The 26,409-nt window shown below is 40.6% G+C and overlaps 1 protein-coding gene across 10 annotated transcripts in view; it reads right to left on the bottom strand.

Moving 5' to 3' along the window:
- Positions 1-26,409, bottom strand: part of LOC104599751 (translocator assembly/maintenance protein) — a 49,632-nt gene that overhangs the window by 6,889 nt on the left and 16,334 nt on the right. For 6 of the 10 annotated variants that reach the window (XM_010262423.2, XM_010262425.2, XM_019198164.2 and 3 more), the window contains exons 7-10: positions 25,980-26,084; positions 25,834-25,911; positions 14,792-14,920; positions 1,065-1,160 (exon numbers count right to left, since the gene is read on the bottom strand). In XM_010262423.2, the coding sequence (XP_010260725.1) occupies positions 1,065-1,160; positions 14,792-14,920; positions 25,834-25,911; positions 25,980-26,084 (408 nt within the window). The remainder of the gene's footprint in view (positions 1-1,064; positions 1,161-14,791; positions 14,921-25,833; positions 25,912-25,979; positions 26,085-26,409) is intronic. The other 4 variants (XM_010262430.3, XM_088891346.1, XM_088891348.1 and 1 more) reach the window with 2 other exon arrangements.

The raw sequence follows: 26,409 nt of genomic DNA, 5'->3' as shown, positions 1-26,409 counted from the left end.
CCCTTTTTTCTTCTCTTTCTTTCTTTTTCTTTCTCTTCCCTTCCCTTCCCTTCCCTTTCCTTTCCTTTCCTTTTTTTCTTTTTTCTTTTTTCTTTCTTTTTTCTTTTTTTTTGTCTTTTTATATGAGGTGTGCTTGAGGCGCACGAGGTTACACCTCTAGCACACCCCATGAAAAAAGTGCATGAGACATACGCCTCAGCGCCTCTAGCATACGCCTCAGGGTGTTTTGGGGGCGCCTCACCAGGAGGCGCCCCACACCTTTTGAAGTACTGATTAGAACAACATATATGACATGTAAGTTTAATAACATTGGGAGTGCAAATCAAAGTACACTTAGGATTGGAGAGCAATAGATAATTCAATGTCACCTTTTATGGCACTTGGTTCGAAAATTCATTACAAGGGAGATATTGAGGATGTCACCTATAAAATTTGATCATGATGGCCAAAATTGAGGGTTGCATCTAGAGTTTTATGCAATAGGTGAATACTACTTAGATTAAAAGGAAAATTCTATGACACAGTTGTAAAGCCTACTATGTTGTATGAAGTAGAGTATTGGGCAGTCAAGAAACAACATGTCTAGAAAATGAGTGTAGCAGAAATGCATATGCTAAGATGGACAAGTGAAAAAACCTAGAAAGAATAGGATTAGAAATGGAGTCATTCACAGGAACTTAGGAGTACTAGGAATAGGTGATAAATGAGAGAAAGTAGAGTAACATGGTATGGTCGGGTGCATAGAAGACCATCAACAGCACCCGTAAGAAGTAATTTGTTACTCCACTGAAAGTTGTTATAACCATTATTGTTCTCATTTTAGAGTTTCAAAATGGAACATTGAAGAGAAATAGAATAAAGGAGAAAACCATCTTCTTGACTCCTTGAAACACATGTGGACACATCCATGGGGCAATGACCCAGCAACTAGTAGTATGTTATTTCTCAATTCAAGTTGAGCCATAGAAGAGGAACACACATGTTTTTTCTGTTCTAAGAGCTAATAAGAAGATCAAAATCAGATATTGAAGTAGTATCATCATATGGAAGAATAGTGCTAATACCTTGAGTAGGCTATGATATGGTAGAAGTACCATCCGAATCATTATTCTCAAAGGTGACCTGTAGTACGCTATGATATGGTAGATACACGTCCCTGTCTTTCAGGAATAGAAGTACACCCAGGAGAAAGATCAGGAAAAGAAATGGACATATACCTCTTCTTGGACACTAGGTCATAATAACATTATCCTTTTTTATTTTGCATGTATCCTAAAAAACTGCACTTCAAAGCCGATCAAATTTAGACTTGTGTGGACCAAGAATATGAACAAAACATGTACATCCAAACACACATGAGGAAACAATAGAGAGATTATCAATGAGATATAGGAGATTGAAAAGAGTTTTAATCCCAAAACCCGAGATGAAACTTTATTAATAAGAAACATAGTGTTGTACGAATAAAATACCCCTAATATTGAATGGGAACATACACCTTAAGACCTCCAGGATATGCCAATTCTTCCTCTCTGAAACTCAAAGTATTCCTTAGCATTACTAGACCAAAATACTTTGATACATTTGGAGAATTAAGTAATGGTCATTTAGTGAAACTGCTTAATCAACACAAGAACCACATCCAAAGATCGCATAAGACACAACCAAGAGTAACAAGAATTTACCAACAAAAACCATGAAATATCTATAACCACCCATGCAAGGAATATGATATGGCCCAAATACATCAATATGCATAATATCAGAAGGAAAACTACTATTACTAGGAAAATAAGAGTTTTTTACAATGCTTGACAAATTATTCTCTAGAAATAAAGGCCTCAAAGAAAAACGGGTATAGTTATCAACAAACAACAAGAAATATCTGTACCCCCCCATAGAAGGGATGTGATACGGGCCCCAAACATCGGTGTGAACAACATCAAAAGAATTACTACTTCTTTTATTACTCAAGGAATAAGATGTTCTACAATGCTTTGCAAGCTCACAACTCTCACATCTCAAATTTGACATCTGAACAGACTCAAACAAATTAGGAAACAAACTCTTCAAAGACCGAAATGACAAATGACCTAACCGATTATGCCAAAGCATAACTGGACTAACAGACTGAGAAACAAAAGACTTCTTATCTTCATGATCTTTCCAATGAGAACTCTCTCCAAGCAGATAGATCTCATTCGTCTCACGGCCAGTCCCAATCACCTTCCTTGTCTCCAAGTCCTGAAAAACACATCGGTCAGGGAAGAAGGTTACTGAATAGTTATGATGTTTTGTAATACTACTGACTGAAAGAAAGTTAGTATCAAGCTTAGGAACATGCAAAACTGAGGATAAGGAAATGGTATTAGACAACTTGATGTCTCCCTTGCCAGAAATGGGGACAAGGGAACCATCAGCAATGGACACTTTATCTCTACCAAAAGATAAGTGATAGGTAGTGACAAGTGATGGCAAGCTAGTCATATGGTCAGATGCACCTGAGTCTATTACCCAACAATGTTCAGTGTTACCTGGAGCTGAAGTATGGTAAGCTGAGGTCCGAGTACCTGAATGAGCAAAGGCTGATGTTGAAGGAGTTGATAATGACTGAGATGACTGAGCTGAATTCCCAACCTCCTTTTCCAACTTTGTTAGGGCAGCCCGAACAGCAGCTAAGGTGTCTAGAGGCGTGCCTTTTGTGTCCGATGAGGAGGCAGAATCGGTATTAACAGCCATATGAGCATTACCCCTTTTGTTCCTCAGTTTTGCTGGGACTAGATGAGGGTGCAACTTCCAACATGTGTCTTTAGTATGCTTAGGTTTCTTGCAATGTTCACACACTAGATCCCGCTTATCTTCCTTCTTCATATCCCTTTCCGTATCACCCCCAGACTTAGGCTTAACTGCTGCCAAAGCTGGTGGAAAGGGCTGATGCTGCACCATAACCTTCCTCCTGGTCTCTTCACTATGCACCAATGAGTAGGCTTGAGATAAGGGCACACTGTCCCTTGTTAGTATCTATTGTCTCACAATATCATAATCAGAATTTAGACCAGCTAGGAATTCAAAAACTCTATTAGTCTCAACTTGCTTTCTATGAGTCTGTGTATCCTTCTGACTTTCCCACTCAAGTGTTTCCAGATGGTCAATTTCATGCCACAGAGATTTCAAAGTGGAGAAGTAAACGGAGACTGGTTTATCTCCTTGCTTGAGGTTATTAACCTCACACTTCAATTCATAGGCCCTAGCAACATTAAGGGGTTGGGAGTAGGTCTCTTTCATGACATCCCAGATCTCCTTGGCTGTTTTTGCCCATAAATAGTTTCGGCTGATATGTGGCTGCATAGAGTTGCACAGCCATGTCATAACCAAGTAGTTCTCTTGAATCCACTTAGTATACATTTGGTCCTCCTTGGATAGTTCTTTCACATCTCCCAATAGGTAGCTAAGTTTTCTGCTACCCCCAATAGCCATCATGGCTGATTGGGCCCATTCTAAGTAGTTGGATCCATCAAACCTCACAGTTGTAATCTGAAATGCAGTCTCAGACATTACCAGAATTGCTATTTCCAAAAACACTTTCCCCCTGATTCTTGAACTCCATTCTTGGTTAAGAATTAGCAATCAAAGGCTTTTAAAGATACTGTAATAGAAAACAACACTTAAACAACTGATAACAGCCAGCCTAGGTCTTCCACAAACAAGGGGAAAAACAGAATTCTGTATGAACTCAGTTCAGATCTGATCTGAAACCAATCGACAGTTTTGACTGTAAGCAGTCCAATTCTTGATAAAGGTTCTCACCCCCCAAAACAGATTTTGAAGCTGCAATAAGTCTAGAACTCACTTAGAAAACAATCTGGAATGCTGAAACAGATTTAGGGTTAAGGAAAACTTGGAGAAATCTTTGTGAGGACAAAATAATTCTCAGTCGCACCTTCCAAATAGGTCCACAGTCAAGTTTGGTCGTTGGGTTAAGAACAAACCCTAAAAAAAAGCCAGAGAGCTCTGATCGCCTCTGAGAAAATAAAGGAAAGCTCAACCGCTCCTTCTAGATAGGTCCAACCTATCTTTGACTGATGACGGTCTCAAGAAAAGATAAAAACTTACCTAGAAAACTCTGATCGCCACCTTCAATCTTGGCCTGACCCTAATATTGATCCTTTTAACCTTCTTTGATTCTTCCTGATTACCAAAACACTCTCCAAGCCTCTACAAGCCTTTGGACAGCTGCTAAACCCTTCTGGTAACCTCCAAGAATCAGCCAACGAACAGTTCTTTCTAAGCTTCCAGCCCTAGGCAATTCTCATGTGGTCGGCTGGATTAGACACACATGAGAAACCCTAGATTGGCTCTGATACCAAGTAGTCGATCAAGACTACAATCAGTCTTGAATCCAAAAGTAAAAGAAAGATTTCAGATGGAGAAAAAGAAGAAGAAAAAGAGGAGAAAGCAGAAGCACACGAAGGGTTTTAGGAAAAGAGAGAGAGGGTCGAATTGCATTGATCTGCCGACCCACTCTTAATATTTATATGTTTACTAATTGTAAAAAAGGCTGAATTGCCCTTAATGCTTACATGGCAAATAAACTAATAATAAAGCTGAAATAACAAGCTGTAACAACAAAACTGAAATAACTACCAACTAACACTGACATAACTAACAAAGAATACATGCTGTGCTGCCATACGAACATAGTGGGGACCACAGCCGTGGGGTCCACATCAGTGTTCTCTACAAAAGTCATTAAAAAAAATGACCCAATTGGATAATGCTAAGTCATAATCTGATCAATAGATTCTGAAGACAGACTACACCCATAATGCTGACTCTCATAGGCAGATGAAGTTGACTCAAGCTAGTATATCCTATCCTTCACACAACTTCCAATCATTTACCTTGAAGGCAAATCCTAGAAAACACAATGATTAGAAAAAAAGCTCACTGAACAAATTCAAGCTTTTGGTAAGACCCATCATCATCATCTAAATCCTTCTTTTCTATTCCCTTATGTTTAATGTCATATCCATCATCAATTATGGGCACTTAAATCTTTTCTACTACTTCCACCCAAGTCCTTTTTGATCTGGCCCTAGCTCTTCTAGCCCCTTAAAACTTGTAACAAATCACTTCTTCTAACAGGTATTGTAGATAGCTTGATAAGACTACTAAATTATAATAAATTATTACTCAACTTAGATACAAGTAAAATAGATGAAGGATTAAGACCACCAGAAACTCTAATATATTCCTACCCAAACATAATTTTTTTTTTTTGAGAAAAGGTAACGTAAATTTTATTGATAGAAAAAACTAGTACAAAAGCCCCCCAACTAAACACTTTAGAAGGGGAAACAGCCCAAACATAACAAAATTACAGATGCCATAGGCTCCTAGAATTCAGCCTAGCCCCAAACTCAGCAGCCTGGATTCCCTTCGAGGCTGAGATCCAAGAAATCAGCATTCCAACAGAAATGAAAATCAGGTCTTCCGGATCCTTATAGATATTCTGAAATAGTCTTTTGTTCCTTTCTTCCCAAATGGTGCTGATGACTGCAGCCAGAATGGACATCCACACAGCTGAAGCAAGCTTTGACAAACCCAGTAATCCCCAGCTCCACAACATCTCCTTCACCGAAGCTGGCGTTGACCAGGCAAGACCCACCGAACCAAGGAAATGATTCCATATTCTAGCTGAAATTGAGCAATGCAGAAACAGATGGCCGCTATCTTCCACTCCTTGACCACATAACACACACCTCTGGTCTTGGATATGAACCCCTCTTTTACATAGGTGGGCTTTAGTTAAACACCTGTCTAGAACTGCAGCCCACACAAGAGCATTGATTTTTGAGGGAGCGGTTGGATTCCAGATTCTGGAAGCAGGCATATCTTCAGAAGTACTCATTGTCATCTGAGTGACAAATGACTTGACTGAAAAAAGGCCATCTGAACTCCAAGTCCAGGACCAGCTGTCTTCTCTGAGCAGATTTAGGGGTTGAAGAGAGAGCAGTTCGAGTAGATCAGCCAGGGCAGGAATTTCCCAATCCTGAAAATTCCTTCTGAAAGAAGGGCACCAGACTACTAAGTTCCCCACCACCTCAAAACAATCAGCAACCACTGCATCTTGATGGTCTGCTAACTGGAATAGATGTGGGAATATCTCTGAAAGAGTAGTATTTCCACACCAGGGATCTTTCCAAAAGGACAGCCTGTCACCCTTCCCAAGGATGGGGCTTAAGCCTCTACTGAAAATAGGTAGAATGTCCATTATTTTCCTCCATACCGAACAGCCTAAGGATGGGGGAGAAGAAGTGGTGATCCAATCTCCTCTGTCTGTGTTGTATTTTGATGCCATTAACTTCCTCCACCAGTGATTTTTTTCCAACCCGAACCTCCAGATCCATTTCCTAAGAAGAGCCTTATTAAAGGTCCTCATTCTCCTTATACCCAAACCTCCTTTACTTTTCAGAGAGCACACCTTATCCCAACTCACCAAGTGGATTTTCTTCCTATCCTCCTCCCATCCTTTCCATAAAAAGTCCCTTTGCAGCCTCTCAATCCTTTTGGCCACTTTACTTGGGTTGGGAATAAAGAGAGCTAGAATGCTGGCAAATTGGATAAGGAGCTTTTTAACAAAGTAATTCTGCCCCCCAAGGACAAGTAGCTTTCCAAGATGCCAATTTCTTTTCTAGCCGCTCTAAGACTGGTTCCCATATCAGAGCTGAAGTGCATTTTGCTCCTAGGGGGAGTCCCAGATATTTTGTTGGGAGGAATCCCACCTGACACACTAACCTCTCTGTCAAGTCCTCTACATTTTCCACTGGGATCAAACTGCTCTTACTCCAATTAACTTTCAGACCTGTCACCACTTCGAACCAGCTTAGAACTCCCACTAAGAGGTACAAGTGTTCTTCATTGGCTTCCATAAAACATAGGGTGTCATCTGCGAATTGCAGAACTTGAACCTTCTCCCCTCCTGGAACCACCTCAAAGCCCTTCCACCACCCCCTCCCCTACTTTTTGGATGAAGATTGTAAGTAGTTCCATCATACAAATGAACAAAAGAGGGGAGAGAGGGTCTCCCTACCTGAGCCCCTTAGAGTTTTTAAAGAAGCCTACTGATTGGCTATTAAGGATGACTGAAAACTTAGGAGAGGTGACACAGGCTTTAATCCAGTTCCTCCAAGTCAGACCAAAATTCATTTTGTTCAACACACAGTCCAAACATCTCCAATTGACATTATCATAGGCCTTTTCGAGGTCAAGTTTACAAAGTAGACCCAGATTTCCCTCCCTTAACCTTGAATCAATCAATTCAGTGGCTACCAAGACATTGTCCATCATTTGGCAACCGGGGACAAACGCAAACTGATTTTGGGAGATCACACTCGGCAGCACCTTTTTCAACCTCTCTGCCAAAACCTTGGCCAGAATCTTATAGAAGCTATTTAGGAGGCTAATAGGTATGAAATCCTTCAAATTTATGGCTCCTTCAATTTTTGGGATCAAAGATATGAAGGTAGCATTTAAGCTTCTTTCCAGTAAGGCATTTCTATAAAATTCCTGGAAAACCTGCATCACATCTGTTTTCACCACATCCCGACAACTTTTGTAAAATAAAATGGTAAGCCCATCCGGCCCCGGGGACTTTTCTGAATCTAAATTCTTTATCACCTGCCAAACTTCCTCTTCCGAAAAACTTGCAAAACGCCTTCTATCTCTAGATCCGTTTCTACCCCCATTTCTGTCTTCCAAAAATCTGGTTACATTGAAGTCTCCCCCTACTACCCAAGGGATTGTGGAAGACCCTCTTGCATCAGATAAATCCCCACAAAGTCTTTCCTTCTCTTCATTTAAGGTTGGGCCATAGACATTGGTAAACAAACCCCTTACTCTCCCCTCCCACTCTAATTCCACTGAAATGGAGAAATCCCCTACATGGGAGTCGATCATCTTGCATTTCGATCTATCCCACATGGTAATTAGACCTCCTGCACTTCCTCTAGATGGTTTGTAGATCCATCTAACTTCCCCTTCTCCCCAGATACTTCTGATTGTTTTAGCTTGCACCACTTCCAATTTGGATTCTTGCAAGAAAACCACCTCCGACCTCCATCTTTCCAGGAAGTCGCACACCACCATCCTTCTTCTCCCTAACCCTAAACCCCTCACATTCCAAGACAAGATTTTTAACTCCATAAAGAAAGCACAGTAAGAACATCCCCCCTTTTGTCCCAGCCTTTCACTTTTCTTTACCCCTTCTTTCCCCCTCTCCTCACCTGCCCCTCCCCTTTTCCTGCCTTCTCATTCAAACCCCAAAGAGAGTCTTAGCATTTCCTTGTTTTTCTTGAAAGAGCTTCCCCCTTTTCTGGCTTTCAGTTTTTCTTTTTCCACCGACAACCTCTTCTCTATCCTCTCTAAGTAGCTGATTGTCTCCTCCTCCAGGCCCTCTATTAGCACCCCCAAAAACTTCCCCAACGCCAACAGCTTTTAGGTCACCCAGGCTGAAGTAGAATTGACCTTCTTCCTTCCCTCATTTTCCTCACTCCTCTCCCCCTCCACAACCACCTCCTTTCCCCTTCTTTGTTCACCCTCTTGAAACAAAACAGAACTGTGTACCTGATAATTTGGGATTTTAGCTGGCGGATGGAACTGTGGTAGCTTCCTCTCTAGCTTCAATATGGCCAACTGGGTAATTTCTTCTGGAGTTCAGTCCTCTAGTCCTGTCTCCGTCGTCGCAGCAGCCACCTGAACATCCTCCCCCATCACAACTGAGGTGTTGGAGACCCTAGAAGGCATCTTTTGCTTATGAAGAGGCCTTTGCGGGTCTCTTGAGCATCTCCGCTCCACACTAGCCTTTGATCGAGCACAGTTATCCCTTTCTACAAGGAAGATCTTCTCTGTTGAGACTAACCAGTTTGGCCCCTGTGGCCAGGTTCGCCCACCCTCCCGAGATCCCAGAAGGGCTTGAGGAGAAACTAGTTGGGTCGAGGTCTCAATCGGGTTGCTTAGACCGTTTGGGGTGGAGTAGCTCTCCCCACTAATTACCCTTGGTTCTCTTTCGCTTGAACCACCCCCAAGGGTCCTTCTTCCTACTGGGCTTGCCAAATTCAATGGTCCCCCCCTTTGGTGCTCTTGCTTAGATGGCATCCAATCCAATTCTTTTAAGCATTCCAAAGTAGTTTCTTTTAAGGCTTCTTTCGAAAATCCCGCTCCTCCTTGGTCCTTATTCAAACTTTGAATCTCCATTTCCTGTTGACCATTGATACTCGGCTCCATCGCACGGTGGGGGAGGGATTGTTGACTTCCCAAGCCAGCCCCCTTGGTTGACCCCGTAGCCTCCGACCCCATCTTGGGTACGGGTCTCGAATGACCCCTCTCCCTTTCCTCTTTCTTCCTCCTCTCCAGTAGCCACCCCTAATCTCCGTTATCCTCCACCTCCTCTTCTAGAACTACCGTTCTACTTACCTCCTACTCCAGATCTTCTCTAGCTCCTCCAGGAGGATTTAGTTCCCCTAGAAACTCTTCCCCCTCTAACATCTTCTTTTTCTCCACCACCGGTCTTCTCTCTTTCCAGATCCGGAACGTGGAGTCACCTATCACGATTTTAATCTTTTCCGGCACCTCTCCCTCTGTTCTAATCTTGATGCGAACCCATTCACAGGTTCTCAACTCCTCCACCGAATCATCTGTCCCTAAAAAAACACCATAGATATTCCCTATCCCCTCTATTATGTTTGGGCACCAGAGTTGTAGCGGAAGCCAAACACCTTGATCCATGTCTCCTTTGGTCGGGGTATCTCTCCGTTCTTCTCTATCTGCATGCACCCTGCTGAGTCTACACACCAGTCAATCGCTAGCCGATTTTGTCCTAACCTCCAAGGTCCATTATACAACACCCATTCCACCTCCTCCCTAGAAGAGAAGATAAACAAGTATCGATCATTTATTAATTTCTTGATCCTCACCCCTGCTACCTCCCCCCAACTTCTTGCTGCCCAAGATTCGATTTCTTCCATCCCCACCTTCCTCTAGAAGCAGCCCACTAAGCAGCCCTTCAGAAAATTCATTTTGGCTTCCACCCCCCTTTGTTCCGTTTCTAGAAATTGCCGATCCCCCTCCCTTCGAATGATCATCTCCCCAAATCCAGGCCAAATCCCTACGCCTACCACGCTTTTATAGGAGAAGTTTCTTTTCAAACCTAACCCTTTTTTGTTTGGATTGTGCCAGTTCTCCACCCCCCATCTACCTCCCCTTTCTACCGGAAAACCTGAACACCTCTGAACCACATCTTATGGAAACCAGACGAACAAAGCCATGTAAACAACTTGTGGGTTAATCTATCCCGGTTGCCGACATTAGGTATCGTAGTTATCATCGTTGTCCTACCCAAACATAATTGATAAGAGTAAAATAAGGTAGGGATGCTAGTCATGTTTAGAGTCTCCTAAGTCAATAAACAATGGAATGTCAAAATTACCTATAACTGAAGCTAAATTGACAATGGATCTTCTTAATACCTGAATGAGTAGATGCAATAGGAGGGCAAGCTTTTGAAGTAGAGCTACCAACCATGTTATTCTCTATCTGAGTCAAATATCTATTGTACCACTATATGTCTACTTTAGATGCATTCAAATGTCCTCGTAGATGGTGGACTAGGAAAAGAAACAATGGGCAGTGATTTGGCAGGAAAGCCTAGGTGCATAAGCGAGGCACATTAGGAGATAATGAATGCAATACCAAGCCTGTAATCCTTCTATAAAAAAAATTGTTCATGTAGAGAGCATAGATGTGGGCCCCACAGCTGTGGTCCCACTCTGTCCGTAGGGTAGAATGTGCCCTAGTCATCCTAGGGTTAGCTAATGGTCAATCTGTTATTCCAGTTGTTATTTATATTTCAGTTTTATATTGTTTTATGTGTTATGTAAATACCAAGGGCAGATTTGTCCTTTCATGTAACTAGAATAACCTATAAATACTAAATAGAAGTGGCAGCGGCAGAATATTCAGATTCTGTCATTCCTTTCAATTCTTGTGTTCTACTGCTCTCTCCCTGAAGAAAAGGACCCAAACCCCCACTCTCACTGCTCTCCCCTTGAGGAGAAACCCGAGGATAATAGAGTGTCTCCTCAAAGAAAGTGACATCCATGGAGACAAGCTTCCTCCCTGAGACAGGATCATAGCAGCAATAACCCTTTTGAGTTTGTGCATAACCAAGGAAAATGCATTTGGAGGCCTTGGGTTCAAACTTGGAGTGATGGGGTCCGAGAAGCTAAACAAAGTAGGTACAACAATGTTTTAAGGGGAATAGAAAACAACTCCTCACTTGGGTATAGAAGGGAAAAAGGAGATCTCATATCAAGGACCCGGGAAGGAACCCGATTAATAAACAACTCCTCACTTGGAGGTAAACATAAGACTTCTAGCCACCTCCAAGATGTGCCTATTCTTCCTTTCTGCAACTCCATTCTACTGAGGTGTATGAGGGCAAGAGCTTTGGTGTATAACCCCACGATTAAGAAGGTAAGATGCCAATGGTTTAGCAAAGTATTCCTTTGCGTTATCGGATCTAAGAACTTTGATCTTGGCATCAAATTGGGTTAGGATCACTTGGTGAAAGTTTTGGGTCAGGGCAGGAACCTCATCTCGTGAACGCATGAGATAAACCAAAGAAAAACGGGTATGGTCATCAACAAATAACAAGAAATATCTGTACCCACCCAGGGAAGGGATGTGATAGGGCCCCCAAACATCAGTATGCACAATATCAAAAGAACTATTACTCCTTTTATTACTCAATAAATAAGACTTTCTACAATGTTTAGCAAACTCACAACTTTCACACTACAACTGAGACAACTCAATAGACTCAAAGAAAGCAGGAAACAAACTCTTTAAAGACCGAAAGGACAAATGACCCAATCGGTTATGCCAAAGCATAACCAAACTCACACTCAGAGAAACAAAAGACATCTTCTCTACTGACTCTTCCTGACGAGACTTCTCCCCGAGCAGATAGATCCCATTCGTCTCACGACCAGTCCCAATCACCTTCTTCGTCTCCAAGTCCTGAAAAACACATTGGTCAGGGAAGAAGGTTACTGAGCAGTTCATATGCTTGGTAATACTACTGACTGAAAGAAGATTAGTATCAACCTTAGGAACGTGCAAAACAGATGACAGGGAGATAGTATCTGATAACTTGATGTCACCCTTCCCAAAAATAGAGACCAGGGAGCCATCGGCAATAGATACTTTATCCCTACCTGAAGACAAATGGTAAGTGGTAAACAGTGAAGGCAAGCTAGTCATGTGGTTGGATGCACCTGAATCTATTACCCAACAAGGTTCAATAGTACCTGGAGCTGAGGCATGGTAGGCTGAAGCTCGAGTACCTGAATGTGCGAAGGCAGATGTGGCAGGAGCTGATGGTGACTGCGGTGGCTGAGCTGAACTTCCAACTTCCTTTTCTAACTGTATTAGGGCAGCCCGAACTGCAGCTAGGGTCTCTAAAGGTGTTCCTTTTGTGCCAGATGAGGATGCTGAATCAGTGTTCACGGCCACATGAGCATTGCCCTTCTTGCTTCTCAACTTTGCCGAAACCAAGTGAGGATGCAGTTTCCAACATGTTTCTTTTGTATGTTTGGGTTTCTTACAATGTTCACATACCACATCCTTTTTGTCTTCCTTCCTCCTGTCCTTCTCTGAATCACCCCCTGATTTGGGTTTGACAGCTACAAAGGCTGGTGTGAGAGGCTGAGGTTGCATCATAACTTTCCTTCTGGTCTCTTCACTATGTACTAAGGAGTATGCCTGAGAGAGAGTTACACTATCTCTAGTCAAAATCCGTTGCCGCACAATATCATACTCTGAATTTAGGCCCGCTAGAAACTCAAACACCCGGTTTGTCTCGACCTGCTTTCTATATACTTGTGCATCTTTGGGACTCTCCCACTCAAGAGTCTCTAAGTGATCAATCTCACGCCACAGAGACTGCAAGGTAGAGAAGTATACTGAAATCGGTTTCTCTCCTTGTTTAAGATTTTCACTTCATATTTCAACTCATATGCTCTGGCAACATTAGGGGGTTGGGAATAAGTTTCTTTCATAACATCCCATATCTCCTTAGTTGTCTTTGCCCACAAGTAATTTCGGCTAATATGAAGCTGCATAGAATTACACAGCCATGTCATAACCAAGTAGTTTTCTTGGATCCACTTGGTATACGTAGGGTCTCCCTTGGGGGGTTCTTTCACATCTCCCAAGAGGTACCGTAATTTACCTCTTCCACCAATAGCCATCACGGCTGATTGGGCCCATTCCAAATAGTTTGATCCATCAAACTTTACGGTTGTAATCTGACCACCTGTCTTTGAAACACTACCATAATTGTTGTTCCAAAAACTGCCTTCTGCCTGATTTTTAAACTCCATCTCGGTCAAGTCTCAAAAACAGCACTTGGACTACCAATCACAATCAAAACAGTGTAGGACCAATCTGTATTCACAGTGTATGTGCACAAAACAGGTATAAATCCGATCTGAAACCAACTAGCAAACACAACAGCAGCAGTTTGAAAACCTCAAAAGGATCTGAAAAATCAGCTTAGAAGCAGGTCTGATATGCATGGCAGAATTAGGGTTTTAATCAATCCTTAAAGAAAACATTTCAGTTGCACATTCCAATCAGTACCGTACAGATAGACTTGCAGTAGGGTTAATATGAAACCCTAAAAGCTGATCAATGCTAACAAAACTTGAGGACAGCTCCAGGTAAATCGCAAGGTTCAGTCTAACATTAGGGCTTGCCGCAAGCTTATTAGGGTTTGCCGCAAGATCACTTTCAAACCCTAGAGTAGGAGAAAAGAACCCTAAGGCAATTCGGTCCAACAGTAGGGTTTGCTGTAAACACTAGAGAATAGAAGGGAGAAAACCCTAGAATGGTTCAGCCGCCCTTTCCAGATAGGTCCAACCTATCCTCTCTGATAGTACTTCTCTTAGAAAATAGATAACTTACAAGAAAAAAACTGTTCGCTGCCTTCCAAGGTTACCCGAACCCCAGTCTTCTCTGGTTCTTCCTGATCACCAACACTCTGCAACCGTGACAAGTCTTCAACAGCTGCTAAACCCTCTGGCGATCTCCAAGAATCAGTCCACGAACTCCACTTTCTCAGCTTCCAGTCCTAGGGGATTCTCATGTGGTCGGCTGGACTAGACTCACATGAGAAATCCTAACCTTGCTCTGATACCAAGTAGATGTTCAAGACTGCTATCAGCCTTGAACCCTAATAGATTTCAGGTTCGAAAAAGGAGAAAAAAGTATAGAGGAGAGAGGAGAAAGAGTAGAGAGAGAGCAGTAGAACACAAGAATTGAAAGGAATGACAGAATCTGAATATTCTGCCGCCGCCACTTCTATTTAGTATTTATAGGTTATGCTAGTTACATGAAAGGACAAATCTGCCCTTAGTATTTACATAACACATAAAACAATATAAAACTGAAATATAAATAACAACTGGAATAACAGATTGACCATCAGCTAACCCTAGGATGACTAGGGCACATTCTACCCTATGGACAGAGTGGGACCACAGCTGTGGGGCCCACATCAGTGTTCTCTACAGTTCACATCTTTTGTTTCTTTCCTTGTTTCCTTTTTACTTTTCAATCTATTTATAGTTAATGAAACCATTTCATTCGGAATCAAAGGCTCAATACCAAAAAAGCTAACCTAATGATAGATCAGTTTTGCAAGAGACATTAACTAGGAATGAGCAAATACCTGAATTATGATTCCGTGGTTATCACTCCAAGAGGAGAATCTAAGCAAATCTTTAGCAGCATAGTCATCTAAAAATGGCTTATACATGGAATGGAATAAATTGAACTGCCCCTTGACAATCTTTTGTACCTATAAAAAGTTAAACATAAACACATTAGAAACTTCAAAACAAAACACTTATCTTCTGTCCTTAGAATACAGCAAATTAAAATACAAGTATAATTTATTCCGAAATCTTCCTTCTAGCTCTTGACACAAACTTCTTGAATCTTGATTTTGGATCTTCAAAGTTTTGTTCTTGAAATTCAAGTTCTTTTGGTCCAGATTTTCAATTCCTGAGCAGGGAATGATTATTCATGTTTCCTTAGGGCCTATTTAAGTATAGAAGATACAATCCCAGCCATGGTTTGCAATTTTGATATCGATAGACATTTCACCATGTAAAGATGAGGAAGTTTCTGAGATATTTCGCCAAGATATTTGAAAAAAAAATTAAAATGGGGGAATTTTCTAGAAATATGGAATTAGATAATAAACTTTTAACAAATTTACGGCTCAAAAACCATAGCAAAGAACTATATAAATCAACAAAGAGAATATTAAGAGACTTAAATAGGTATCTCTCTCATTGTTTTCCTTTTATCCTTTTAGCCATCTTCTCTTCATTGCATGTCATTTATTTACCATTTTAATTCTCTTTTTCATTACTATATGTTCTCAAATAGATTGAGAATCTTCTTTTGTAGTGGAGTGAATTTTTCTTTTTTTCTTTGAATTATAGTGACTTGGTAAGTGAACCATGTCAAAATAGTAAGTCAATCATCCAATCACCGATTCCCTGTTGATTCTTTAAGGAAAATATTTAAAAAAAAACTTAAGATGATTTAAATGAAATAGCAAAAAGTTTGAATAATATTCTAAAGTTCTAATAAATGTAATCTATCAATAAAATCTCAAACATTGCCAACATTTTGACAAAATATCAAAAACAACAGGAAAAAAAGATTATCAGAAAATTTCATATTTCTGCCTAACAAAATGGGGAGATTTATGGGAAGTTTTGTCATACCATGCTTACAATAAACAAAACAAACTCTTCTCCCTTCTCATTTAAGTTGTCTTACCACCACTACCTTGGCTTTGTATATCCTCTCCAAGAGGCTTTTGTCCCAGGTATCTATTACAACTTTGTGTTTGTGCTAAAATATATAGGAGATGCCTACTGATTCAGAAACAAAGGAAACCACAGGATCTGGGTTAGTGTGACTGAAACCAACCTAGCTAGGAAGGCCGAACTGCCCAGAATATTACATATTATATATACCTTATATAGATATTACGTAAAATTTTATGATTTATATCTATTACCTTATATAAAAGAGAGTTTCCATCTATCAAAAAACTATACCATTGAGACTCAAACTTTCACTTTCCAATTACAACCCTTGTTTTTCTTATTTCCAATTGTCATCCACCTCTTTGTATCTCCCTCTCTATTCTCAATCTCTACAACAAAGTTCTCCCTCTTTCTCTATCCCCCCTGATTGCACATGCAGTGCATGTTCCATGTGGCTAATATATGATGTATCTTTTATTTACATTTTGTCCCCACAATCCTCCTTATAATAGCCAGCCAGCTCACAAGACTTTTTCATTTTTTTGATTGATAACATTTTTTTCAATTTATAATAAGAAGTAAATGATTTTTAGGCATTGTTTTAAGAGGCAAGCCTCAGGTACATCTAGATTCTAGACTCACAGGCATGGTCCATCACCAAAACCCATGTGTGCCTCAACTGGCTTGTTTCTACATTTTGATGAATAACCCTTGAATTTAATGTTGCATAGGTAATTTTGTGTATTGTAGATTGTACTTATGATGCTTATAGTTTAAACATTTTAGCTCATGTGGGACTTCAACTTACAAGACTATAACATTCATATTAATAACATGATACTCTAACCAAATGTGCTGATAGGCTTTTCAACTTTTTTTCAGAATTGGATTTCTGTATTCCTGTATATTAAGTTTTCTTTTGATTTTCTTTCAAAAGCGGTACCTTAATTTACAGGCCGATACACCGGATGGGGCATATCAACCTGTATCTTTAGCTGCCGTTTTTTAAGTTTTTTTCCCAAACAAGTTCGGGGGGGTTGGTTTAAGGCCCACCTACCCCCTGAAATAGTTTGGAGCCATCAGAGAGTCACCAATACGATACATATTGGCCGAAATGCCTTTATCAGTAAAAATTTGATTATATGTGAAAAAAAGTAGAAGTTTAATTTGATGACCATGAAATCAGTCCCAATACCAATACTATGTTACAAAGATGCCCAGAACAATTGCGCCCTTTCTACCCCTTGTTTAGCAAGAGAGTCAGCTAACCCATTTGCATTCCTAACCAATTTGAATTCAGCACTCAGATCTCTTGCAGTCCTTTCTACTTCCCTATAAGCATTATTGAGAGTCCAAGGAATATTTTTGTTACATCTTGCCCAAGAAATGATTACTTTTGAGTCCCCTTCCACCTCCACTAGGATATCTTACCAAACAGTCCAAATCTTTAAAGACAAGACCCCAAAAGCTCATTAAATCATTTGGCCATCTAAGTTGCCAGAAGATCTTCCTAAAATGACTTACCAAACGACACCTTAATATACCATGGGTAAGATCATTATTCACTAAACGGTTCTAGTTGACATACCCCATATTTTGGATAGCAGAGAGTGATTATATGGGTCTAGAAGTGTCCAACAAGGAATCTACACCCTCAGATAAAAGGAGAGTGTTGTTGTCACGAAGCTAAGATGGCGTTCAATAATGTTGAAATGAGGTTTGATATCTAAAAAACTTGCTCTTTAGAGATTGGATCTCATTTGTGTTAGCGTCTGAACCATAACTCTGAAAAGTGATAATAAGTCCGATTTGGAGAGAGGTGGCCCAAGCGTGGAATGTGTTTCAACTGGCTCATAATAACTAAAATGCCCTCCTTTTTTAAGTATTACAAAGACTCTGAAAAGCCAAGCTAATTTGTTATTTTTTTATTGGAAACAATAGCTTTCATTAATATAAAGTTGGATACAAAAGTGTCAACCACTCATAGCATGACTGTTGACCCCATACAAAACTCAAATCTTACAATATAGCTCAAAACAAGCTTTCCCTGTGAGTCCCCTGGTTTGCCAAGTTATCAGCCACAGAATTTGCTGATCTCTTTACCCATTTGAAGATCACTTCCACTTCTCTTGCTAGGCAAAGTATTTCCCTCATCTGTTGTCTAAGTGTCCATCCACCCAAGTTTCGTGCCTGCAGCCACCCTATTAGAAGTTTAGAATCTCCCCCCACCTCAAGGTTTTGATATCCCCATTGTTTGGCCAATCTCAAACCTTGAAGTAGAGACATAACTTCAGCCCTTTAGGAGTCTCCCACGCCTATTGAACCAGAATAAAGTGCTTGCATTCTGCCTTCCCCATCCCTGAAAATTCCCCCAACTCCAGACGGCCCTGGGTTTCCCAAAGAGCTTCCATCGAAATTCAACTTTATTCTTTGTTGTGTTGCAGGTGTCCAAAGGGGTTGAACCACATTTTGTGCAGCTGAAGAGTTAGCCACTACTGACCAACCTCTCAGGATTTCCTCAGCTGAGAAACTTTTGAACAGCTCAGTTAGCCATTGCTTGGCCAAGCTAATTTGTTGTTTTCCGATATTAGATCTAATAAAAAGAGCTTTTTCTGCTTTCCAGATATTAGACTTCAATTTTATCAAACACCATCCTAGTTGGACTAGGACTCCAGCAAAAGAATCTTAACGAGGGTAGGACTTTCCTACATAAGTCCCTAGGTAACACTGGAATAAGTATTGGCACTCTTGGTTAAACTAATGTTCGTTGGGAGGAATCCTAGTTGCATTAGGTCTCTAGTATTCTGGTTTTAAATGACTCTAGAATGAATATAGGGAGAGTCCCTGTAACACTACAACTCTCAAGAATAGTGTCCTAGGGATTTTCCTGAAGTGTTCTAATTAGGCTATGACTCCTAGGTCCACTCGAGTATTCTAGTATTTTGCTTTGAAAGAGTTTTTGAAGTAGGATAAATATTATACATAAATATTTATCTATGATAAACGTTTTCAAAGTTGATTTATTAAGGAGTCCCAATAGAGTGCAATTCAATCTACCCTAACTGTAGAGAAGATGGGCCGAAAAGCCCATAGGCTGCTATTCTATGTTATATTTATGTTCTTTTCTGTAGGCCTTATCTGGGCCCATCCTCTTCTATGCTGTGTTTTTGTAATTTCTTGCCCAACCAAGGGCCTCTCTTGTAATTATTCAATAATTAACTTAATAAAATTGTATTAGAGTGTTAGAGGGAGAGATCAGTTCGAACCTCTCATCCTCTAACCCTCCTTGTCGCCAGCTCTCTCTCTCCATCTTCACCAATCTTTTCAGTTGTTTGCCTTTTCTGATTTTTCATCTAATCTTACACAGTCAACTTGGTATCAGAGCAGGCCTGAGCTTGGCGTGGCTCTCATGTGGGTATAGTCCAGCCGACTGCATGAGAGTGTTCTAGGGCTGGAAGTTTAGACTCATTCGCCTGATTCTTGGAGGTCATTGGAGGGTGCCCAAGACTCTAATCGCTTGGAGAATAGTTCGGTGACCAGGAAGAATCAGAGAGAAGGATTGTTCGACCTGATTTGGAGCTCGAATCAGAGATTGATAAAACTGTAAGTTGCTTCAGTTATTTCTGGGTTTTATTTCTGATTTGGGGGGACTGTTAGAGTGTTCGAAACCCCTCTAAATCTGTTCAGCTGTGGTCAACCTGATTTAACTCAGATTTCTGGGTTGGTTTCTCAACTTTTCAGACTCAGTGGCGCGAGTTCCTACTTCAGTTCAGTTGCTTTTTGGACCTATACGGACTGCTCCTGAAGTGGTTCTTACTTGGTGACAGTGGGGTGTTCACTGCTGCATGCATAGTGTTCGTAAAAAGGCCCCTTTAATTACTGTGGATTGTGTTTTGCTCTCTTTAGGGCACCTATTGTTGGGAACCTGGAATCCCTAACTAGGAAGCTACTCCAATCAGGTACACAGTGTTTGGAGGTCTGCTGGTTATCTCTTGAAGGCTGAATCAGGCCTTCTTCTTCTTGAAAGAGCTGCCACCGAGCTTGGTTCTCACGGCTGTCAGGTCTGAACTGGCCTTGTGAGTTGCTGTGTTTTGTTGCCAATTTAATCCAATCTGAGTTCATCAACAATCAGTACACTAGTAGAAGTTGACCGAAACCCTAATTGAAGTTTTTACATGATGGACTCCTCAGATGTTGAGAGTAAGAATGTTGCTGAATATGGACATGCTTTGGGAACCCCAGCTGATTCTTTGTTGACTGTGACCACGGTTAAACTGGATAGAACCATATCTGGCATGGTCACAATCTGTGAATTTATATTTGTAGTAGAGGAAAGTGGAGGTTTATCTCCGGAAGCAAGAAGGCTCCCCCAGAGGATGATTCCTCTTATGAGAAATGGATGCAAGAGAATTACACCGTTATTGGGTGGCTCGTGAATTCAATGCAGCCACAGATTAGTCAACATTATCTACGGATGAACTCAGCTAAGGAAATCTGGGATAGTGTTGCAGAAACCTACTCCCAGAAACTAAATATAGCCAGAGCCTATAAACTGAGGAATGATGTGAAGAATTTAAGACGGGGAGAAATCCCTTGTTTGTTTCATATGATTTGTTCCCTGGTCGTGATAAAATCACCTTAGCCGATGGCTCTCTTGCCTCTATTTCTGGCAAGGGAACCGTCAAGGTTACAGACTCCTTACTCCTACCTTCCACTCTTCATGTACCTAGATTAAATACAAATTTGTTATATGTAAGTAGCTTAACCAAGTCATTAAATTGTTGTGTAACCTTCTTTCCTTCCCACTGTGTTTTTCAGGATCTGGAGTCTCGGAAAGTGATTGGGAGTGGCCATGAAGCGAATGGAATATACTTGCTCGATACTCCTGGACAATGCCTTGATCAGCCTAGGAATGCTGCTTTTGGTTCTACCTCTTCAGAGTCTGCCAGTCGAATTATGTTGAGTCATTGTCGTTTGGGTCATTTCCCTTTTTCTGCTTTAAGTCATCTATTCCCTGAATTGTTCAAGGGAATCGGTGTGTCCAGTCTTAATTGTGAATCATGTCAGTTATCAAAACATTGTAGAAACAATTATCTTTTGAGCAATAAAAGATCTTTTCCTTTTAATATTGTGCACTCTGATGTGTGGGGGCCTTACCACTTATCCTCTATGGGGGGCTATAGATACTTCATCCTGTTTATTGATGATTTTTCTCGATTCACTTGGATATTCCTAATGAAATCTCATGATGAAGTTCCAAGACTTGTGAGGCAATTTCATGAATATGTTTTAACCCAGTTTGATACCAGGATTAAAATTTTCAGATCTGACAATGCAAAAGAATATTTTGAGAAGAACTTATCCTCGTATCTCTCTGACATAGGGGTTATTCACCAAAGTTCCTGTGTTAGAACCCCTGAACAGAATGGAGTTGCTGAAAGGAAAAATAGACATATTGTTGAAGTTGCAAGGAGCATTTTGTTTGCCTCATATGTTCCTACAAGATTTTGGGGAGATGCTGTTCTCACTGTTACCTACCTCATAAACCGTATGCCATCCAGGGTTCTAGGGTTTAAATCCCCCTTCAGTCTTCTCCATCCAGACAAGGACCTCTTTCCTATTCCTCTTCGTGTGTTTGGCTGCACCTGTTATGTACACATTCCAAGTGCCCAGAGACATAAATTTGAACCAAAAGCCCACAAGTGTATCTTCCTTAGTTATTCCCCCACACAGAAGGGTTACTGTTGTTTTGATCTAAAGACTGACACTCGATATGTCTCAATGGGTGTTACCTTTGATGAATTTTCTCCTTTTTATGGTTCCTCTTAGCAAGGACATTGTCCACAGGGGGAGAATTTGTCAGAAGTGTTTGTCTTCCTCTCCCTGTCCCAGTTGAGTCTCATGAAGAGCCTGTGTCCTCTCCAAATGAATCAAGGGAGGATCAGTCACCCAATTCTCCTTGTCTTAGTGTTCCTCTCTCTTTACCTCCTCGTCCTGCCCACAATCCTAAGGTGTATCAAAGGCAAAGATCCAGGAATGAGCAGGTTGTTCCCTTCCAACAAGTGAGCCTCATGCACTTCCAATCACAGATGAGACAACATGTGTTGTTTCAACCCCTTTGGAACCATCTTTCCCGAATCTTGATGTTCTCATTGCTGTTAGGAAAGGAAAACGGAAGTGCACTGCACACTGCATTTCAAAACACCTTTCTTATGGCTTGCTTTCTCCTTCATACTTTTCTTATCTCTCTTCAATTGCTTCTAATCCTATTCCTAGGTCTGTGTCAGAAGCTCTTGAGATTCCAGAATGGAGAGATGCCATGAAATCTGAAATGGATGCCCTACACAAGAATGATACTTGGGAAGTGGTGGATTTGCCTGAAGGGAAGGATTCGGTTGGTTGCAAGTGGGTCTTTACCATTAAATACCGGGTTGATGGGACTAATGAGAGGTACAAGGCCAGGCTAGTTGCAAAAGGCTACACACAGATGTATGGGATTGACTATCTGGAGACCTTTGCACTTGTTGCTAAGATGATATTTGTGAGGGTTCTCTTATCTCTGGCAGCTCACTTTGACTGGCCCCTTTATCAGTTGGATGTAAAGAATGCATTTCTGAATGGTGATTTACATGAGGAGGTTTATATGTCTCTCCCTCCAGGAATGTACGAAAGTGATATGCAAGGAAAGGTATGCAAATTGAAGAAGTCCCTTTATGGCCTCAAACAGTCTCCTAGAGCATGGTTTGAGAGATTGAGCAGCACTTGTTAATTTCGGCTATGCTCAGACATAGTCTGATCATACTCTTTTTGTGAAGAGAAGTGGATCTCTAGCAGTATATCTCATTGTGTATGTTGATGATATTGTAGTGACTGGTAATGATGCTTCAGGAATTTGTGCTCTTAAGTCCTTCCTTCACACAAAATTTGAGATTAATGACCTGGGGGAGTTGAGATACTTCCTTGGCATAGAAGTTGCTAGATCCAAGGATGGGATCCTTATCTCCCAAAGGACATATGTCCTTGACTTGCTTTCTGAAACTGGGAAGATGGGTGTTAGACCAGCCGCAACTCCTATTGATATGAGTAACAAACTTTCTGCTTCAGATGGAACATTGTTGGAAGACAAAGGGGTCTTTCAGAGACTTCTTGGGAAACTCCTGTACCTGTGCATGACTCGGCCAGATATTGCATATGCTGTCAGTTGTATTAGCCAGTTCATGCATGCTCCCCGAGATACTCATATGGCAGCCACAGAACGAATTCTGTGTTATTTGAAAGGCTCTCCAAGAAAAGGAATTCTGTTTACCAAGCATGGTCATATGAAACTTGAAGCCTATACTGATGCTGACTAGGCTGGAAATATTGATGACAGAAGATCTACTTCAGGGTATTGCAGTTTGGTGGCTGGTAATGTTGTCTCTTGGAGGAGCAAGAAACAATCAGTTGTGGCTCAATCCTCAGCAGAAGCAGAATACAGGGCCATGGCACATGGAGTCTCTGAACTGTTGTGGCTAAGGTCATTGATGGAGGAACTTGGGATTGAGTATGACAAGCCAATGATGTTGTACTGTGATAATCAGGTTTCCATTAACATTGCCCACAACCCAGTACAACATGATAGAACTAAGCATATTGAGGTTGATAGACACTTTATTCGAGAAAGTCTCTTCAGGTGAAGTGTGTCTTCCCTTCATCACTTCTGAAGGACAATTGGCAGATTTTCTCACCAAGGGCATTCCCAAGGCAAGGCTTCAGCATGACACTGGCAAGTTGGGCATGATTAACATCTATGCTCAGCTTGAGGGGGAGTGTAGAGAAGATGGGCCGAAAGGCCCATAAGCTGTTATTCTATGTTATATTTATGTTCTTTTCTGTAATGGGCCTTATTCTGGGCCCATCCTCTTCTATGCTGTGTTTTTGTAATTTCTTGCCCAACCAAGGGCCTCTCTTGTAATTATTCAATAATTAACTTAATAAAATTGTATTAGAGTGTTAGAGGGGGAGATTAGTTCGAACCTCTCATCCTCTAACCCTCCTTGTCGCCAGCTCTCTCTCTCCATCTTCACCAATCTTTTTAGTTGTTTGCCTTTTCTAGTTTTTCATCTAATCTTACACAGTCCCATACTTCGAATGGCTGTTTTTCAACTCTAACTGGAGCCCAATAGATCCAAACTTGAATGTTATATAGGCAGTAGAAAGGGGAGCAGTGTGATGTATTATTTCTATTAGAGGACATCTTTGGCTCGACTAGATCATACAAGCTAAAACATTTTTCAAATCTGGAGTTCAGCATAGAACGTGTAGATCGACCATTAGCACATAAAACTAATCTAGAAAAATTTTAAATAGGCAGATACACCATTGAAATTTGTTTTCTTTTCTGCAACTTCACTTTTAGTTTTCTTGCTGCAAACTATTTCTCTCTTATTTTTGTGGCCGCAATCTATGAGTTTCAATATTAATATTAGAGTGTTTAAGAGGAATAAAAGCAAAATACATAAAAATTTCAACAAAATGGTAGTATTTTCCATAAAATGGCTCCATGGGGGCAAGATGCTAGGAATGTAACTTGGATGTGCCCAATCTGAGCCCAGCTTAGCCAAACCCAACCTTTTGTACAGGTTGGACTTGTTTCTTAAGGATACTAGCTGGGATTAGCCATGGAACCAGGTATTTTTCCTCCCTTGAGTAAAAGGCTTTTTTTTATGAATGAAAATAATTTATTAAAACAGAATATAAGGCAATACAGAAAACCCATGAAGAGGCAAGAGCTGTTACCTCTTCTAACAAAGTATTACATCAATTAAGAACCGAATAAGCAGAAATAAACAGAAATAAAATTACATAGCAGCCCAAAACAAATGATCCCTTAAAACCCCTTGCTTAGCTAGTCCATCCGCTAAGGAATTTGCTGATCTTTCTACCCAAAGAGAGGTAACTGTCATATTTCTTGTGAGCCAATTGACTTTCCTCAATAAATCTCTATATCGCTACATAGCTGAAGCTGGCTTTGTCAGCCATCGCACAACAATTTTAGAGTCTCCTTCAACTATCAAGTGTTGAACTCCTAACTGTTCAGCAATCTGGATGCCTTGTACAGCCACTAAGATCTCTGCTCTATTTGAGTCTCCTATTCCCACAGGGCCTGAAAACAAAGCTAGGATGTTGCTCTCTATCTCTCAGCACCCCTCCTATCCCCAAAGGGCCTGGGTTTCCTTGGCTACTACCATCAAAATTCAGCTTTGCCCAACCTTCAGGTGGAGGCTTCCACACTGCAGCTGCCTTGTCCCTCCTTGTATGACTAGTGGCTACCGCCTTCCAGTTACTCCAAATGTCATCAAAGGAAAACGTATGAAAGAAGTCCAAAGTTCTTAGCCAATGAATGGCTCTAGTCAGTATACAATCCTCAACAGTTTGTAAGCTTCTTTCCTTTTCTTTGAACACCCTAGCATTCCTTTCTTCCCAAATTGTCCACAAGGCTGCTGCTCTAATGCATCTCCACATCGTTTTTCCTTTTTTTGTAGGCCACACAAAACAAGAAGGATCGAACAGCAGACTTAATTCTGAGGACAGACCAGCCACCAGCCTATTGTATATATGCAGGTATGCTAGTTGAGTCATTTAGCAAAAAGGTCAAAATGACCCAAGAATCTTCCACAAAGAAAATGAGTTTGGAGCACTATTCCTATATCTGCCATTCTGCCATGTATATATATATATATATGTATATATATGTATATATATATATATGTATATATATGTATGTATATATATATGTATATATACATACATATATATATACATATATATATATACATATATGTGTGTGTGTGTGTGTGTGTGTGTGTGTGTGGTATTATGGACAATATGATATAAAGGCAGTAATTTATTGCAAAACACCTTTGTAAGTTATAACCAGTCTCACCTTGTTTCTGTCTTCTGCAAATAGCATGCGCAAGTCACCCATGTATGAGAGGCTACATATTCTAGCATACAGCTCAACCTGTGTGAATGGAAATATAACATCATTCTAGCAATATAGAGTGACTGGAAAGTGATGAAGAAACAAACCTCAGTAAACTTGGGTGGCAAAAGAAGGAGTGCAGCAGACATTGCAGCCTTCAAGTTAACTGAGTTTACATTTCGTATGTCCAGATTGTCCACTAATATATGAACCTGGAATAGTGGGAGGAACTCAACATTGTGAGTTTGGGACTATTAAAATCAAGCTTGTGGAGGATAAAGGATACAATATTCAGATCCTTAAATGACAGGCTACAATCAATAGCAGAACCAATAAGAGAGAATGAAAATGATGATGGTATCATGTAAAAAACTGTGTGGACAACATAGCCAAATCATGTTTTGGATCATTTCAAAATTATCTATGGTACACCTCACCTACCCAAGACATATATAGGACTTTATTGGCAAGGGAAAATGGCCAAAATCTTAGAGAATCAAATCTCGAGAAAAGAATAAAAATTGTTGTATTTTCTAT

Source organism: Nelumbo nucifera, chromosome 7 (genome assembly GCF_055504915.1).
Source record: "Nelumbo nucifera cultivar China Antique chromosome 7, China Antique-T2T, whole genome shotgun sequence".
Classification (NCBI taxonomy): Eukaryota; Viridiplantae; Streptophyta; class Magnoliopsida; order Proteales; family Nelumbonaceae; genus Nelumbo; species Nelumbo nucifera.
The sequence above is the reverse complement of the archived record's forward strand: the minus strand, read 5'-3'. Positions and strand labels throughout refer to the sequence as shown.